General features: G+C 27.8%; 1 protein-coding gene across 1 annotated transcript; it reads right to left on the minus strand.

Annotated features, from left to right (window-relative positions):
• Nucleotides 1–6,372: 6,372 nt before the first annotated feature.
• Nucleotides 6,373–7,641, minus strand: LOC114190765 (transcription repressor OFP13). The gene has a single exon (XM_028079787.1). The coding sequence runs from the start codon at nucleotides 7,451–7,453 to the stop codon at nucleotides 6,524–6,526; it is 930 nt and encodes a 309-aa protein (XP_027935588.1). The 5' UTR covers nucleotides 7,454–7,641; the 3' UTR covers nucleotides 6,373–6,523.
• Between the last annotated feature and the right edge of the window lie 9,503 nt (nucleotides 7,642–17,144).

The raw sequence follows: 17,144 nt of genomic DNA on the forward strand, positions 1-17,144 counted from the left end.
TTAAGATAAAAAATGTGTTTTAATCTTTAATTTATTTGTAATTTTGTTTAGATATATTTTGTAAAAGGTCAGATAAAATTAAATTGTTAATATTTATTAATTATATTACATAATTGTCATAAGTAACATTATTATTGTCAAATTTGGGTAATGTACACTCAATTTCGTTTGGAAGAATAAAGTTTGGTTTCAAAAAGTAAATAGTAAAATAAGAGTGTTTAATTAATTATTTCAATCAAAAAATAATAATTATAAATCATTTTTTTTAAATTAAAATTAAATTTTAATAAAAAAATTAAAAAACTAGAAAACTCTTTTAAGAAAAGTTTGGACAAGAAAGAGAGAGGAAAAGTTTGAAGGAAGAAAAAAAGAGAGAGAAAGAAAGAGAAGTAAAAAAAGGAGAGAAAAAAAAAGAGAGAAGTTAAAACGTTTTTGTTAGGTCCATCTTTTTCCAAAAACCAGAGATGTGAAGAGTTCTCATTTATGCACCCCCATTTTGTTATCTTAAACCCACCATTCCCCACTTTTACCTTTACCCCCTGTCTCTAACGCTGATAAACCCAACACATATTTTCACATACACTAGCTCATCTCATTTCAACACCCTTTCCTTAATGAGCCAATCAGTCCAAGTCCATTTTATTAGCCGCACCTTCCCTTTTCACTTTCACACCTCTTCGAACCAAATCCATTTTGCTTTTATGACTCACTCCTCCTTTACTTAATCTTTACACCCGCTTTGGGCCAAGCCCAACACATATTTTACTATTTATACATCATCCATCGTATTTTCACACGTACATCAGACATTGGCTTCCCCTTCCCAATTTCATATAAAAAATTATAACATATAAATTATAAAAAAAATATAAATTTGAATCTAATTGATATAAATATATTTACTTTTGATAATGTCTAGTTAATAATATTTAATTATAAAATTAACATTAATTGTATAATTAAACTTAATATACCATTAAACTTGAAAATTTTCTTTCACATCCAGTAATACCAACCAACCAAATACTAACAAATAGGGTTTATCTTACCAATTTCTGTACTGAACCAACACTTCATTATTGAATGTTTTTCTTATTAAAAGAAACACTTACCAGTGGCTTTAAATTTTGGTATGTCTACAAATTGAAAAACTCCATCTTCTCTTATTCTACCTCCCCCACAATCCATTAATTAGATGAAGCATCTTAAATTGTTTTGAAGACGATCAATTTACGTCAAGAAAATTATTTATATTCCTAAAAAAATTTTAAGTTAAATAATTTGGATGTGAAAGTGACATAGTTATAATATCATGAGTTTTGTTTTGTGCAAGGTTTGTATTGTTTGAAGATGTTGTCTTAATGTCTGAATTTAAAAAGTGACTTAACAATTTATTTATCTAATGATTAAAATTAAAATAGTTAACTCTATTTGTTAGAAGTCTCATGTCGATTAGAGATAAGACCAATTCACAGTATATAAATGGATTTATGCAATCCTCATCTTACAAGTCAATTTTGTGGGATTAGAATTCATTTCTAACTATATTTTCTAAGCATAATTTCAAATCAAATGTAAATAATGATAGGAATAATTTAAATCAAGAGAATTTATTGATGTTTCAACTTTTATATGAAAGTTGTTTTACAGATAAAATAATTATTTTGAAAGTATTACATAAAAGTAACACATTCTATTTTCTACAACAACACGTGTCACCACCGACGAAAGGAATGCAATCACCACCCCTCTTATAACCAAAGAACAAACAAAATTTGTTACAACCATCTTCTTTTATACACATTCCTCCTCCTTCTTTACACACTAATCCAGGAGATATTGGTGTGAATCTGCTTTCACCTGGGATATATAAATGCAAAATCTAGTTACATCTAAATCAATTTTTTTTTTCATTTTTTAACAAATCATACCTAACAATTTTATTTTTCTTAATTTAATAATATATCTTGTTTTATTTATATAAATTATTAGGATGAAAAAACTCACAACTAAAACACATGCTAAACAAAAACATAAATGGGTTGATTACCTGAATTTAAGAGAAGAGCAATACAAAAAATTTGAAAAAACATCTTGATACTCATTTTTTGAATTATGTTTGAGTTTCTTTAGCTTTTGATATAGATTCGTATGTATTTGAATGCAAGAGAAGAGCACGTGTATATATACACACACATAGGTGAATGTTAAACACTATAATATTATTTTATTTGCTTAAAGTAGAAAATAATATATTTAATAAATATTTAGTGTGATTTTTAGAATTCAAAATACTTCACTTCCACTGACATTATTAAAGCTAATTATATATTACCTTTAAATAACTTTTTAAATATATAAGTATATCACCTTTATACACTAAATAGCATATTTGTATTTGTATATTGTTAATTATTATTTAAATACATGACTATTATGTAATATTTTAGACAATATTTAAATAAGTTTGTGTATAAGTAATTTAAAAGAAATAAAACAAGATAAGAATTAGAATTAACTTTTCCATAAATTCAATCTCTCTCTCTCTCTCTCTCTACATATATATATATATATATATATATATATATAAAAGTAGTTAAATTGTTGTTTAAGTGCGAATAAATTAAGAAAAAAACTCTAAAAATAACTTCAGTTCTCTCCATCTCATAATGAAAAATACTTTTTGCTTAACTCCATGGATTTTTTATATACATAATTTTATTCATAAAAAATATGTAAGAAAATTGACACAGAAATATGTGTCTAAATTGATCTTGATTTTAACTTTTGAGCAACGTGAGAGTATTAAATATATAGAAAGAAAATTATTTATTGATTTTGTTATTAATTATATGACATAATTGTCTTAAGTAACATTATTGCATAATATTTTTAAAAATATAGCAAGAATGAGAAGATAAAAATGTGTCTGGATTCTTCTTAATCTTAGCTTCTAAGAGGGAGTATCAAGAAAGAATAACGTTATTTAAAATTACATTAAATTTTAATTTTTTTTACCTATTATACATTAAATACTTTTTTTAAAATTAAAATAAATAATTAACAGTATTTATCATTATTTTTTTATTGGTTTCCAAATATATTTCTTTTCTATTAAGACTTATACTTTTATTTGATTTAGTATACATTACAAATACTTTATTAAATATAAATAATCATTATAATTTCACCATTGTTTTTTAAAATATGCATACATTTTCTATTATAATTTCAAACTATTTATGTTATATAAAAACACATAAATAAAACGACGTTTTAGCATTATTTTTTTGTATTTAATTTATTTAATATATATAGTATAAAAAATGGATAGAATACAAAAAAAAGTTGAACTATATATATTAAAAGTTTTTATAAATAAATAGTCTATTATTACAATACATATGCACATGTTTCACATTATATACAACAAAAAATATATAATATTAATATAATAATTTAAATTATATCAGTTTTTAATAATTAATGATTATATTCATTAAAAATTTAATACTAATATACAATTAAATTAAAAAAGAATGTTTTTACATGTGTTAATATCCACCCACCAAATACTAGCAAATAAGGTTGACCTTATCAGCAGTGGACAATGCTTCATTATTAATGGTGTGTTTAGTGTTTAGATTTGCTTATGTAGATAGAAAGTGAATTATGGACGTGTTTGGTTTCACTTTGCACTGATGTAAGAGAACGAATTTATACATAAATTGCAGATTTTAGTATTCTCTAAAATGAATAGAAATATAGAAACTCATCATGTTAAAATTACTTTATTGCTCTGTGTTTAACAATTTAATTTACTTATATTTATAAATTTATTATATATATATATATATATAATAATTATATGTATATTATAGTAATAGAATATATTATAAAAATAATATATATAATAATAGTTATATATATATATATTATAATTATGCACATATATATATATATATATATATATATATATATATATATTTATTTAATTACCATTTTTAAATATTAATAATAATAATAATAAATATTATATGATAATAATAATAATAATAATATTTAAATAAATATATTTAATTATATAAAATAAAATAAAAATTAAATAAATATGGATGCATAAATTAAATAGTCTATATTATAAATTATTTCAAGTTATAATTGAGAATAATAATAATTTATTTTAAGTTATTAATGATAATATCAATAAATTATATTTTTTAAATTTTAAATAACATTTTTAATTTTATTTTAATATCATTTCTTCTATTTACATTGAAAAGTAAAATAGTAATCATACAATTTATTCTATTAAAAATTATAATTTATTAAATTTTATCAATTATATCATGCACAAACTTTCATAAACTTTTTACTCATATTCATTCAAATCATACAATATTTTCCTCCATCTAAACAAATTCATCTTTATCTACAAATCAACTCAAATTAACACAAATCTACTTTCTCAAATCCACACCTCTATCTAAACACACCATAAGTGTTTTTCTTATTAAAAGGAAGACGTACCGGTTTCTTTAAATTGAAAAACTCCACCTTCTCTTATTTTACCTCCCTCGTAATTCATTAGATCAAGCATCTAAAATCCATGTGAAATTAAACATGTATAAATATTTGATTTAATTAATAGGATGATAACCATTTTTGTTCAGATATGTCAGTTTGGTACCCGTTTTTAAAAAGGTATCAATTGAGTCTTAATTTTTAAAAAAATGTCTCAATTCGGAGAGGATGAAATTAAAAATTTTTTAAAAAATTATGGATTGAAATGAAATCAAAATAACAAATTGACCAAATTGAGATTCAGACAATGACTACACACATGTCACTGTACGGACTTGACACATAGACAATACTGAGGCAACACGTGACATAAATGATTTAAAAAAATTTAAAAAATATATAAAAAATTTTAAAAAATTTAAAAAAATGAGAAACTGACATGTGGTTCATCCTTAACGCCGTTCACATCATACTAACAAAATGAACCTAATTGTTACGCATCTTAAAAATTATCGATCTAATTGAGACTAAAAAAAAATTGAGGACTTATTTGAGATGTTGGTACAAAAATATAGACCATTCAACGGTGAGTAATCCCCTTTTCTGTATATCTCCAGTTGAAACAAAATTTTGAATCTATTGTTCCACCTCAAAAACAAATTTAATAGATCATTTGTAAACCTAAAATATGTAAGAGAATAAGTCAACAATTACCGAATTTATTAATTAAATTCTTATCATCATTATAAGCAATTTTCCTTTCAAAAAAATAAACTTATTATAAATGTTATCAAACAAAGATTAATAAATCACACAACTCCACAACAATTACACAGCCAAATTCATAAAAGAAAGAGAAATCCTTTGGCTCTCTAATTTCAACGTACACAATTTTTTGAGTTTCAAACTTCACCTACAGTACTTTTTGTCATTTTGTGAAACATATTTAAACTATGGAAAACTTTAGAGGACTAAAACTTACTTCTAAAAGAAATTTTGAATTACTAAAAATATTTGTGGTCTCTAAACAATTCAGAGAGCTAATTAAACTAACCTTAAAAAAGTTTAGAAAGATAAAAATATATTACCACTAAACAACATGAAAGAACCAATGATATATTAAAATAACCCATTCTATTATTAGAGGTTCTTCAAATGACATTTGAAAATTTTATAGAAGTAAAAATATATTTGATCTTTATTTTTCTTTAAACAGAATTAAGAATTTAATTTAATTTGAATTTAATGAGCAGGATTCAGTTATTCCTTAATTGTATCAGAATTAGTTACTACTGAAAAAGAAAAACACACGGTCAATTTTCCTTTTTAAAAAATATTTATAAATTTTGTTATAAATAATAATTTCCAATAAATTGTTATTATTTTAAAAAAAATTATTTTATATAATTTTTTTTCAAAATAAAATTTATTTTCTATAATTTTTTTTTCAAAATAAAATTTATAAAAAATAGCTGTGAATTTTATAATTTTGTAAAAAATATTATAAGAATTATCAAATAATTTTTTTTTTGAAAAAATACAAAAAAAATATATTTTTTTTAACCAAAAGATAAAAAATCATAAAATATGAAAAATTATTGTGAGTTAAATGAATAAAAAAAAATATAAATTCCAATAATGTATAGATCAGTAAATAAGAGAGACAAATTTAAGATACGCCAATAATTATAAACAAGTGTAGTGTCTCCTACAAAAACCAGAGAACCATGTGATACATAAATGACACATGGAACCCTCACCCCATTAATAAGTGTTTGTTCAAAAAGAAAGCGTAAGAACTGGTTTACGTTTCTGGTCTGAGAAGAACCTTTGCTATTTACACAACTGTGCAAGTAAACATTTTACTAAGAACAATTGCAGCAAGAACATATATAATCACGAGGAGTTAATTTAATTTAATTAAACTAATTCTAACTAAGCATTTTCTTAATCTACAAATGTATATATAGCAAAAGGATATGAGAAATCACTGGTAATGCTAAGATGTTACAGCATCATCATTCCCAATCCCATGCTCCACAATCTCATCAGACAAGGGGGAAGAAGAAAAAGAAGAAATAGCAGAAGAATATGCAGTTGAATGAGAACAAGAGTTAGAATTGTTAGAAGCTGCTAAACTAAAGAGCAAATCAACGAAAGCACCCACTATGAAACCGTGATTGTTCCTGCCATTGACCTTGAGATACCAAGTCAAAAGCTCCTCCAAGCCCTCCCAGTCTCTTACTCCATGAGACTCCACCATTTCCTCCATTGATCTCTTGAAATCCTCATAAGGGTCCTCTGATTCCATCGCAAGAACCACACTTTCTTTGAAGGGAAACCCACTGGCCTTGGCTTTTTCCAAGATGGAGCTCGTGTCACCGGGTTCGAAGAAAAGCCTCTCCGATCTCACGCCGCGCACCAACATCTCCAGAGACTCGCCGTCGCAGCAGTAGTAGTCTTCCGACTCGGTTGAGATGCTGGCAGATTCAGACGAAGTGGTGAACCATGACTTGGGAGTTTCGATGACACTCTCTGAAGGGTCGAAGAAAACGGAGTTAACTGTCTTGAAGATGTCGTCGTCGTCGGCACCTCGGAAAGAGAGGGTCTTGGAGTGGCCGCAAGAGGGTATGAACTGCCATGGATGATGGTGGTGAAGAAGGTGGCGGTGGTGGTGGTGGTTTCTCGGTGCTTCTTTGGTTTTGAAAAGAGAGGGAAGTTTCAGAGCTTTCTTTCCCATTAGATCTATCTTTTCTCTTCTGAGGAATGAGGATGTGATGGTGTTTGAGTTTCTATGGGATTTGGGAAGCGCTTTGGTTGGTGCCTGCAATAAATTTGATGAGAGTGGAGTATTTAAAGCAAGAGGCTCCGAGAGGAGGCAAGAGAAGAGAATATGACAAACAAAATGGGGTCTGGTAAGTGCTTTCATGGGTGAATTTAATTTGTAGGTTTGTAAAATTCAATGTCATTCAATGCTCCCATCCACAACTGAATGTAACAGTACTTTTTTCATCACTGCCCGCCTCATAACAGAGACAGATACTGTGTAATATAATCAATACATGGAGAGAAAATATCAAGCATTCAAGAATATTGGAGTTTGTGTTTCTCATCTTGGTTAATTTTTTTAAGTAACACACATTTAAACATTTCAACTTCCCTATAAAATTAAAATTTCTGCCAAAACAGATATTTGCATTCAATACTGTTTCAACTACAATTCTGAGAAAAGAAAATGACATTCTTTTATCACTCATCCAACAATACATTGTCAGTTTCTTACAACAGATACGTAAAAGATTCAGAATCATAATAGAGTCCCGATAAAATAATAATTTAAATACAAGAATAAAATTTTGTTAGGAGAGACTTTTTAAATAATAATTCTGATACTATAGTAAAAGTAGATTCAAGTCTAACTCCATCTCACGAAATTCATTTATAAACATATTATAAAATTATCGAAGACTTTTCAAACGTAAAATACATTACATTCATTACCATGGTCGAGTCTCTTTGACCTTCAGGAACAAATTTTCTTTTATCATTTTGGGACAATGATAAGAAATGTCTGATACTGTACCATGAAACCGAGTCCACTTGACCCCATTTAGCGTTTGGAATTAAACCACTGTGCATTTATAGTCGTGGAAGTTCACCTGCCGTTAACCTTTACCTTTATGTCATAAAATTATGAAATGGGTGAAAAAGACACACAAGGTAGATTAAGTAAAAAAAAAATAAAAATCTGTGTGGTTACAAGATTCATTACAGAACCAAGGAAAGAGGGTGAATTCATGTGAAGGTTTTAAAAGAGGGAACGGTTGCATCACGCATTAGAATTTATTAGAAAAGAGAGATTGAGATCTAAAACTAGGCTCTGTATTTATTATGAATTTGCTCTGCTTTTTATCTCCTCCTACTATGCTATATATGGTCATGGATACAGTAATAAATAACCTGTCATCTGGTTTCAGTGACAGATAACATACTTTCACAATCAACACAATTCGATGCCAATTTCAGATCTTAGAAATTCCCCAGTTCCTTTTTCCCGATGAAATCATTGTACCTTTGAATTTATTTATTTCTACTCTCTGTGTATTGCGTTTTCTTCAGTTGAACCATGTTGTGAAGTTACTTTAGTGCTTCTGGTTGACCCTTGTGTGAATGACTTGAAAAATACAACTACGGTGATGCATTCTTGTGCATAGTCATGGAATGTACATGAATGTTTGTTGGCCACTAATAAAAAAAAAAATTCTTACACTTTGTGGTAGCATGATGGTTTATAAATATAGTTCTTTCTACACACATAGTTCTTCAATTTCTGGTGTAGACACGCATCTCTCAAAGTTGACCAACACTTCCATTATAAAAATGAGAAATGGTGGTTTAGTTATAATCCCTTACGCTTGCCTTGCCCATAAAAAGCGTTACTGCTGACTTTTCTGCACACAATTGACTTCAAATTAAGTAGGTGTCTATAATTTCTTCTGTCACAATTTTATGTTAAATATGTTTTTTTTTTCGTTAATTTTAGTAAAAATTGGAATTAGTCATTTAAAAGTTTAATTCAATTTAATTTTTTAATTTTTAAAAAAATATAAATTAAATTCTTTTAATCAAATTTTATTAAGTTTATTTTATGTTTCAAATATGTTTTTAAGTTGACATTGAAGTAGAAATGTATCAAATAACGTAAATAACTTGAATGCTATCAAATAAATTAGGGATGGCAATGCGGTCCGGGCCGGCCTGCATAAGGCCCGCACAATTTATGCGGACTGTAATCACTTGGCCCATGGGCTGACCCGCTTTTTTAATTTTTTTTTTAATTTTTATGATAAATTTTCAATATTTAAAAATGGAGAAACTTTAAGAAGTTCACAAAATTAAGTAAAGGCTTTGAGGAATTGGATGATAAATTGATAATTCAATATTTTTATCATATTCATATTCATACTATGACATATACCATGTATTCTTTAAATTTTAGCACATTAAAAACTACATAATACTTATCTTTTCCAGTTATACAAGAATTTGAAATGTCAATGTAAAAGTCCATAAAAAAAGTAATTAATATACACAAGTGTAAGTTTTTTTTTGCGGGCTTGCGGGTCGGCCCGCGCGGGCTGCAAGCGTATGCGGGTCGGGCCACTGCGGGCCTGCGGTCTCACTACCTTAGCCTGTCCTGCGTTTTTTCACGGGTCGGCCTGACGGACCAGACCCATATTGCCATCTTTAAAATAAACTTAACAAAATATTGTCAGCATGACTAAATTCACAGATTTCTAAAATTGAGAAACTAAATTCATCAAAATTTTTGAAAAAAAAAAGCAAAATTCTAGTTTTTCACTGAAAATTAAATGACCAAAGATATATAATTCTATTTTTATTTTTAAATGACACCTTGAAAAGCTAGAAAAAAAATAAATATTTAAATTACTTTAAATCTATATTATAAAGTAATATAGACTATTCTTCGTTGGGAAGCACATATGTTTATAGATTTATGAATTAATGAGATTGTGATAGTGAAGCATGTATGTTTAGCTTTGGAATGAATTAATTTGTAGTAGAATACTGTTGAAGACATGTTCGCTGGCATGGTTGCGAACTACCATTTGATGCAATGGTCTCCATCAACCACTGAATGTGACTCCATCAAGGCTTTAATTTACTTGGGAATTGGAACTCTTATCCAAAACTTCACCCATATCATAAAGAAAATTCAACAGGTATGCACCAGTTTTTTTTTTATATATACACAAAAAATACAAATGCTTGTACATTAGACCATGTGACAATGGGTCCTAAAATAATAGCTTAGTTGTACAAAAAGTAAAACTTAGCAAACTCGAGAAGGAGGTTTGTAGGGGTCCCCATGACATTTCTTATCAAATAAAGTGATCAATCTTTTAGAGAGAAACATGGCATAGAATAATTGTATAGCATCGTCAAATAAAAGGGGAATGATAATTACATACCACAAATTTAAGTGAATCCACAAGTACTTTGTTAGTGATTACACCCAATAGATGCCTTCTAATTGAGGAGAAAATTAACCATCTCCAATTATGTTCAATAATTGTCTTTATTCAACCACTTGTTTTCGCAGTTTGTTTTTGCTAAATTTTCATGAATTTACGTTGAAATGGATAAATATTTTGAGAAACGATTATAAAGGAGTTATAACATCAATGAAATATGAGTTTAATTTGCATATAAAAGATTGATATTACTTTTAACTCAAAATCTGTTAATATTTGATAAGATACAAGTGAAAAAAAGTTAAAAAATAAATACTTTATTGAAAGTATGAGAATGAGAGTTTGCATACCTATTTATTATAAATTTGTCTAATATATGAAGTACAATATATCATTATATAAGGAATAAAATAAAACCTAATATGTATCATCATAAAATAGAATATCTAATAATATTAAAAGAGAATAAAATAAATAATATCTCTATCAATAAAATTAAAACCAGAAGATATATGATATCTTTATCAAAATCTTAAAACTATGGGTTAATGAGTTTTCATTCTTATATAATGTTCAACTTTCTCATTTTTACTCGATATAAAATTGAGATAAATACTTAAAATTTCTAACAAGATTCATATCGTCCATTTTTTTATGCCATGCCAATTCTTTTTGCACATATATTATTGGAAGTCTCCTTCAAGTTTCCAGCTACAAGCTTGATGAGGATCGATTTTATTCCATTTTCATAGTTGAAACTCAATATTCTTGTGCCCTTTCAATATCACTAGGTAGGTGATGAAGATGTGGACATAATTTAATTTTTCCCAATCTCTTCGAAATCTCATGCTTAGTAGTAGCACTATAGAAGTGATTCTTGAGCTGGAATCTGTGCATATCACTGTCTTCACAATATTGGAGTTCTGAAGAGCAAAATAGTTGGAAGTGAACTGTTATGTCTCCCAACCACATTTATAGACCTTGGCCATGCTCCATAGTTGCACATGCAACTTTCAACTCTATGATTGTTCCCCAACTTGTGTTTCAACTATTCTTTAACTTCACCTCATAATAATAATAAAAAAATAGTTTAACTTCCCAAAATGTATGTTTCAATTATTATTAAGTGTTTCAACTATTCTTTACCTTCAGCTCATAATAATAAAAAAAAAAAAAATTTTTTGACTACTAAATTTTGACAACTTTCTCTTACAATTTTAGAGGTGACATCTTTTAAGTAGTTTTTTATTTTTTCACTTTTTTATTTTCAATATTTCAAAACTACTTGGAAAATAATATAAGAGAAAGTTGTCAAAATTTAGTAGTCAAAATATTATTTTCTAAAAAAGAAAATAGTTTAACTTCCCAAAATGTATGTTTCAATTATTATTAAGTTTTCTATTCACTTTTTTGTTTTCTCTTTTTACTTCATATTGCCACCTTCCACGTTAGAAAATCAGTATATCCCAGACAAACATCTAGCTTGCAAGCTCTTCTTCCGACCATTATATTGCTAACGTCTTATTTAACTATATATTTTATTGTTAGTTTACTGTTTATTAAGTCAATTTGCGTGGGTCAAGAACGTGAGAGATTTATTTTATAGAATAAAATGATAAGTTATTGTCATTGATCGAAAAACTAATACTTTGATTTGTTGATAAAAACATCAAGAATATATAATAAATTATATATTAATTTAAATCTTACTTGTCAATTTTTTTAATCAGTCGTTACAATTATTTGCCTTACTTTCTGCAATAAATCCTCATTTTAGGAAAATGGACACTATATATTTATTTATTTATTTTACTATCATCGTTTTGGATTTCACACTTTTCTTATATTTAATTGAATACACTCTCTACTAGTACAAAAAAAGCCTATTACATCGGTTATTTTGGGCCTATTACATCGGTTTTTTCACCGATGTAGTAGTTCCCGATGTAGTAAGTGTTTGATATATTACATCGGTCCTTGGAACCGCTGTAATATATTACATCAGAAGCGGCAGCAACGGGAAGCGGCAGCAACGGAAAGCGGCAGTAGCGAAAAACCAACGGCAACAGTAGTAAACCCTAAACCCTCAACGACGCGGTGGTGCGATGGAACGACGGCAGTGCAAAGGGGCACGATTCAGAGCGCGGTTCGGAGCTCGACTAACGGCGGAGGAACTCCCAAGCAGCGGCGTCGTTGTTCGAATAGCAAAGAGCGGCTCCGTGAATGGTGGCGATTCGCGAAGGTCGAGGAGCAGCTGCATTGAACGAAGAGCGGCAGCGCGAAGAGGGTCTGCGCAGAGGAGAGGAGTGGTTGCGCGGAGGAGCGCCTGCGCGGAGGAGTGGCTGCGTGGAGGAGCGGTCGCGCGAGGAGAACCTGCGGTGTTGTGCGGTGGCCGTGCGGGGCTGGTGTGGAGCGCCTGCGCGGAGGAGTGGTTGCGTGGAGGAGCGGCCGCGCGAGGAGAACCTGCAATGTTGTGCGGTGGCCGTGCGGTGCTGGTGTGGTGCGGTGGCCGTGCGGTGCTGGTGTGGTGTGGTGTGGTGTGGTGGTTGGGAACGAAGAGCGAAGAGAATGCAAAGAGAATGAAGAAAGCACGAAGACGAAAAGGAGAAATGAAGGGGAAAACCCTGCTGAGAAAAATAAGGCGTACTACATCGGTTAAACAGGGGAACCGATGTAATATAACTGCTCTGTGCAGAAAACCTATTTTTTTTTAATTTTTTTTTAAAAAATGGGTATTACATCGGGTGTGTTGGGGAACCGATGTAATATAGTTCGCAGAAATTTCAAAAATGCCATCGCGCACTGTATTACATCGTTTTTCGTGTAACTGATGTAATATCTTGTTGTAATATACCATTTCTGCACTAGTGCTCTTTTTAAAGGGTTTTTAACCCTTTTCGCTTTGGTAGATGACAATGTAAAACTGTTCACCGACTTTAATTATATATAGAGAGAAAGAATTTAAGTCTCACATTAAAAATGAGAAAGTTGACTAATATATAAAGATGAAAACCCATAAATTTATCGTCTTAAGATTTTTTGTTAAGAGTGATATCAATTTTTTATGTGTGGATTAGACTCGTGTCTTATTGGTGTTGTATCTCCTCAGTGATCCTCTCTCGAAAGACCCAACAGTAGTATCAGAATCGAAGGTTCGTGTGGTAAGACCATAAACTCATCGTCTTAAGATTTTGGATTAGATTAGAGGTGGTGTAAATTCCTTATGTGTGGGTTGGGCTCTTTTGAAATACCCAACACTGGTATTAGAACTTAGTCATGTGGGTGTGGTGACCAGCTTATACAAGGTCTTGTATCAAAAGTCTTCCTGACAGTGGGTTAGCTAAGCATGTCCTAGAAATACCCAACAACGGTATCATAGTCTAGTTCGTGTGGTGACCGACTTAGAAGAGATCTTGTATCGAAAGTCTTCCTATGAGTCAGATAAGCGAGTCTCGTTAAAAAGAATGGTTGTACAAAAAATGGGTACTCGATAGTTAGCTAAAGGGGGAAATGTCAATGTGAAGAGACTCACACTTGAGGAATAGATTGTTGAGAATCTAAGTATGAGACTAAGTCCCATGTTAGGTAAAAATGAAAAAGTTGAACACGCACCATATAAAGATGAAGGTCTATAAATCTATCGCATTTAAGATTTTGAGTTAAGAATAATGTCAATCGCTTATATGTTGATTGGATTGATGACTCATTGATATTGTATAAACATAAATATATTAATATTAATTTGTGTAATAATAAATAACTGGTAAACGATATTAATTTAAGTGCAAGTTTCACAATAATAATTATTCAATGTCTTTAATTATTTATAACTGTGTTTTCATAAAATTACAATATTATTAATATTTTAGCATTAAACTTATCTTTTACAATAAAAGATTGATAACAATCCACCTGTATTAATAGCAAAGTTTTAATTTTGATATACGAACTTAATGAGCACAAACTACTAACTTATACTAACCAACAAAAGATTAAAAAAAAAAAGTTGTGACTTTGAAGATATTTAGGGTAGAAGTGTTATACAATTAGGACATACATTATTTATGTTAATTTATTTTCATTGAACATTTTAACACTACAAATTAATTAAAATTATTCTACGCGTTCCTTATAAGGTAATAATCACAAAGGTTAACATTCTTTTTTTACTTATAGTACATTCCATGGTTATATAAAACGTAGAAAATTGCTTCATTAGTATATTTCTACTGCTTTCAAATTAAAAAAAAAAATTTAATTATTTAATTACACGTATTTTAATTTTTTTCTATTGCTGAACAAAAAATTTATTTCATAGCATTTTCTATGTAACAAAAAATATAGGTATATTTATTTCAAAAGTGGTCTAAGATCATTACAAGAAAATCTTACAATAATAATTAATTTTAGTGATAAAAAATAATTAGTCATTATTATAATAAATTTTGATATTAATTTATAAATTAAAAAGGTTATTGATAACTATAATAATTTTTATGATGTATTGGACTCTAAATTGATCACTAATATTAATTACTTAGGTTTTGAGAACCATAAGTATTGGTCTCTAAATTAGTCTTTAATTAAAAAATTGGTATCAATTGTTACCAAAATTAATCGTTAATTAAAAGTTTTATTGTAATGAATAATGAAAAAAAAAAGATGTTGTTTACCTTAAATTGTGTAACAATTAGTGGAAAATGAAAGTTAGATGTTATAGTCTACATTACTAATATGAGACATTATATTACCAATATAATTAATGATAAAATATTAATATTCTTAAATAATAGCATTTTATAAGAATGATACATATATGTAATATTAATTTACAGTATTTATGCTCATTAATTAATTTTTATTGAATAAAAGGCTATCTAAATAAGCAAATTTAATGCTTAATCATTAATGTATGACATTATTTAATATTTTTAACCAAAATATTAATTAAAGTAACATGAGAGAATGCGTGACACACTATTTTTCACTAATAGTGAAAGAAAAAGTAAGGTAAATCAAACTTTTTTTCTCTCTCGGTACTTGCATAAACTAATATACATCATTACATAAATAGGGAGCGTTTTCTGAATAAATTTGTGATCAAATTCAATAATTCATAATTTTAAAAATCATAAATCCTTTTAAATGATATTAATAGTTGTTTTATGCTTTAAAAAAACAAAATATTCCGTAGAAATACTGCGAGATATGAAAATATTAAAATTTTATACCGTATCACTTTCTTTTATAAATAAATTGAATAATATTATATTTTAAAATAAAATTTTATGATACAAGAAAAAATCAATTACTTTATCTACAAAAAATTGTAAAATATTTGTTTATTTATTACAAAATATTTACAAAAAATAAAATAAAAAATACTTCAAATATTATTCATTTCAATTTTTTATAGTTATTGAGATCACCCTCCCAAAACAAGTTAGAGTTTAGCTCTCATCTCCACTTTATAATTTATGTGACTTTGTTCTTTTAATTTAATTAGTCGGATGATATTCACTTTTGTTTAAATGTGTCAGTTTAGTACCCATTTTTAAAAATGTGTCAGTTTAGTACCCATTTTTAAAAATGTGTCAATCGAGTCTCAACTTTTGAAAAATTGTCTCAATTAGGTCTCTTTCAGAAAGAAATGATTAACGCCATTAACTTTATTTATGACTTCTACTATTAATTTTTAATATAAATATTAATACTTAATTTTATAAATCATTTTAATTTTTTCAAAAGTTATAACTCAATTGATACATTTTTAAAAACGGGTACCAAATTGACACATCCGAATGAAAGTGGATACCATATGATTTATTAAACCTATTTTTTTTTAGTTGATTCACTTATTTTCTTTCCCCATTTTCATTATATGTAAGGTCTTTTCTTAGTTATTTTTGTGGTATATGGTTTAGAGATTTTGTCCGAAATTTTATGTCTTTGTACTTTCATCTTTCACTCTGTTTGCAATTTTCATTTGTTTTCCTGATACCGTTTTCCCCACCATCAAAATTACCTAATTAAAAAATTATTTATCATCATTACAAAGAACTACATTCTTAATTTCTAAACTTATATACAAAATTAAAATTTATTTTTATCTTAAATTTTGATATATTTTGGTTCTTAAATTTTAAAAATAATAAATATAATTTTTTTAATTTAAAATTGTTAATTTTTTTACATTTTTAATAATATTTTAGGTATGAATTAAATATTTATTAGTTTTCAATTGAGTGTTTGAATTTTATGAGTATATAAACATATCAACTAGTATAAATATATTAATTTGTGTAATAAATAACTGGTAAACGAAGTTTCACATTAATTATTATTATTATTTAATGTCTCTAATTATTTATAACGGGTTTTTCATAAAAATTACAATATTACTAATATTTTGACATTAAACATCTTTTTTTTACAATAAAAGATTGATAACATTCCACAATTATTAATAGCAAAATTTTAATTTTTATATATGAATTTAATTAGCATAGACTTAATTATTCGGATCATACCCATTTTGGTTCGAAAATTTCAAAATGGTACCCACTTTGAACTTTGTCTCAATTTAGTACCCAATTTTGATTATTGCATCAATGTAGTACCCTC

The sequence above is a fragment of the Vigna unguiculata genome, chromosome 7 (genome assembly GCF_004118075.2).
Source record: "Vigna unguiculata cultivar IT97K-499-35 chromosome 7, ASM411807v1, whole genome shotgun sequence".
Lineage (NCBI taxonomy): Eukaryota > Viridiplantae > Streptophyta > Magnoliopsida > Fabales > Fabaceae > Vigna > Vigna unguiculata.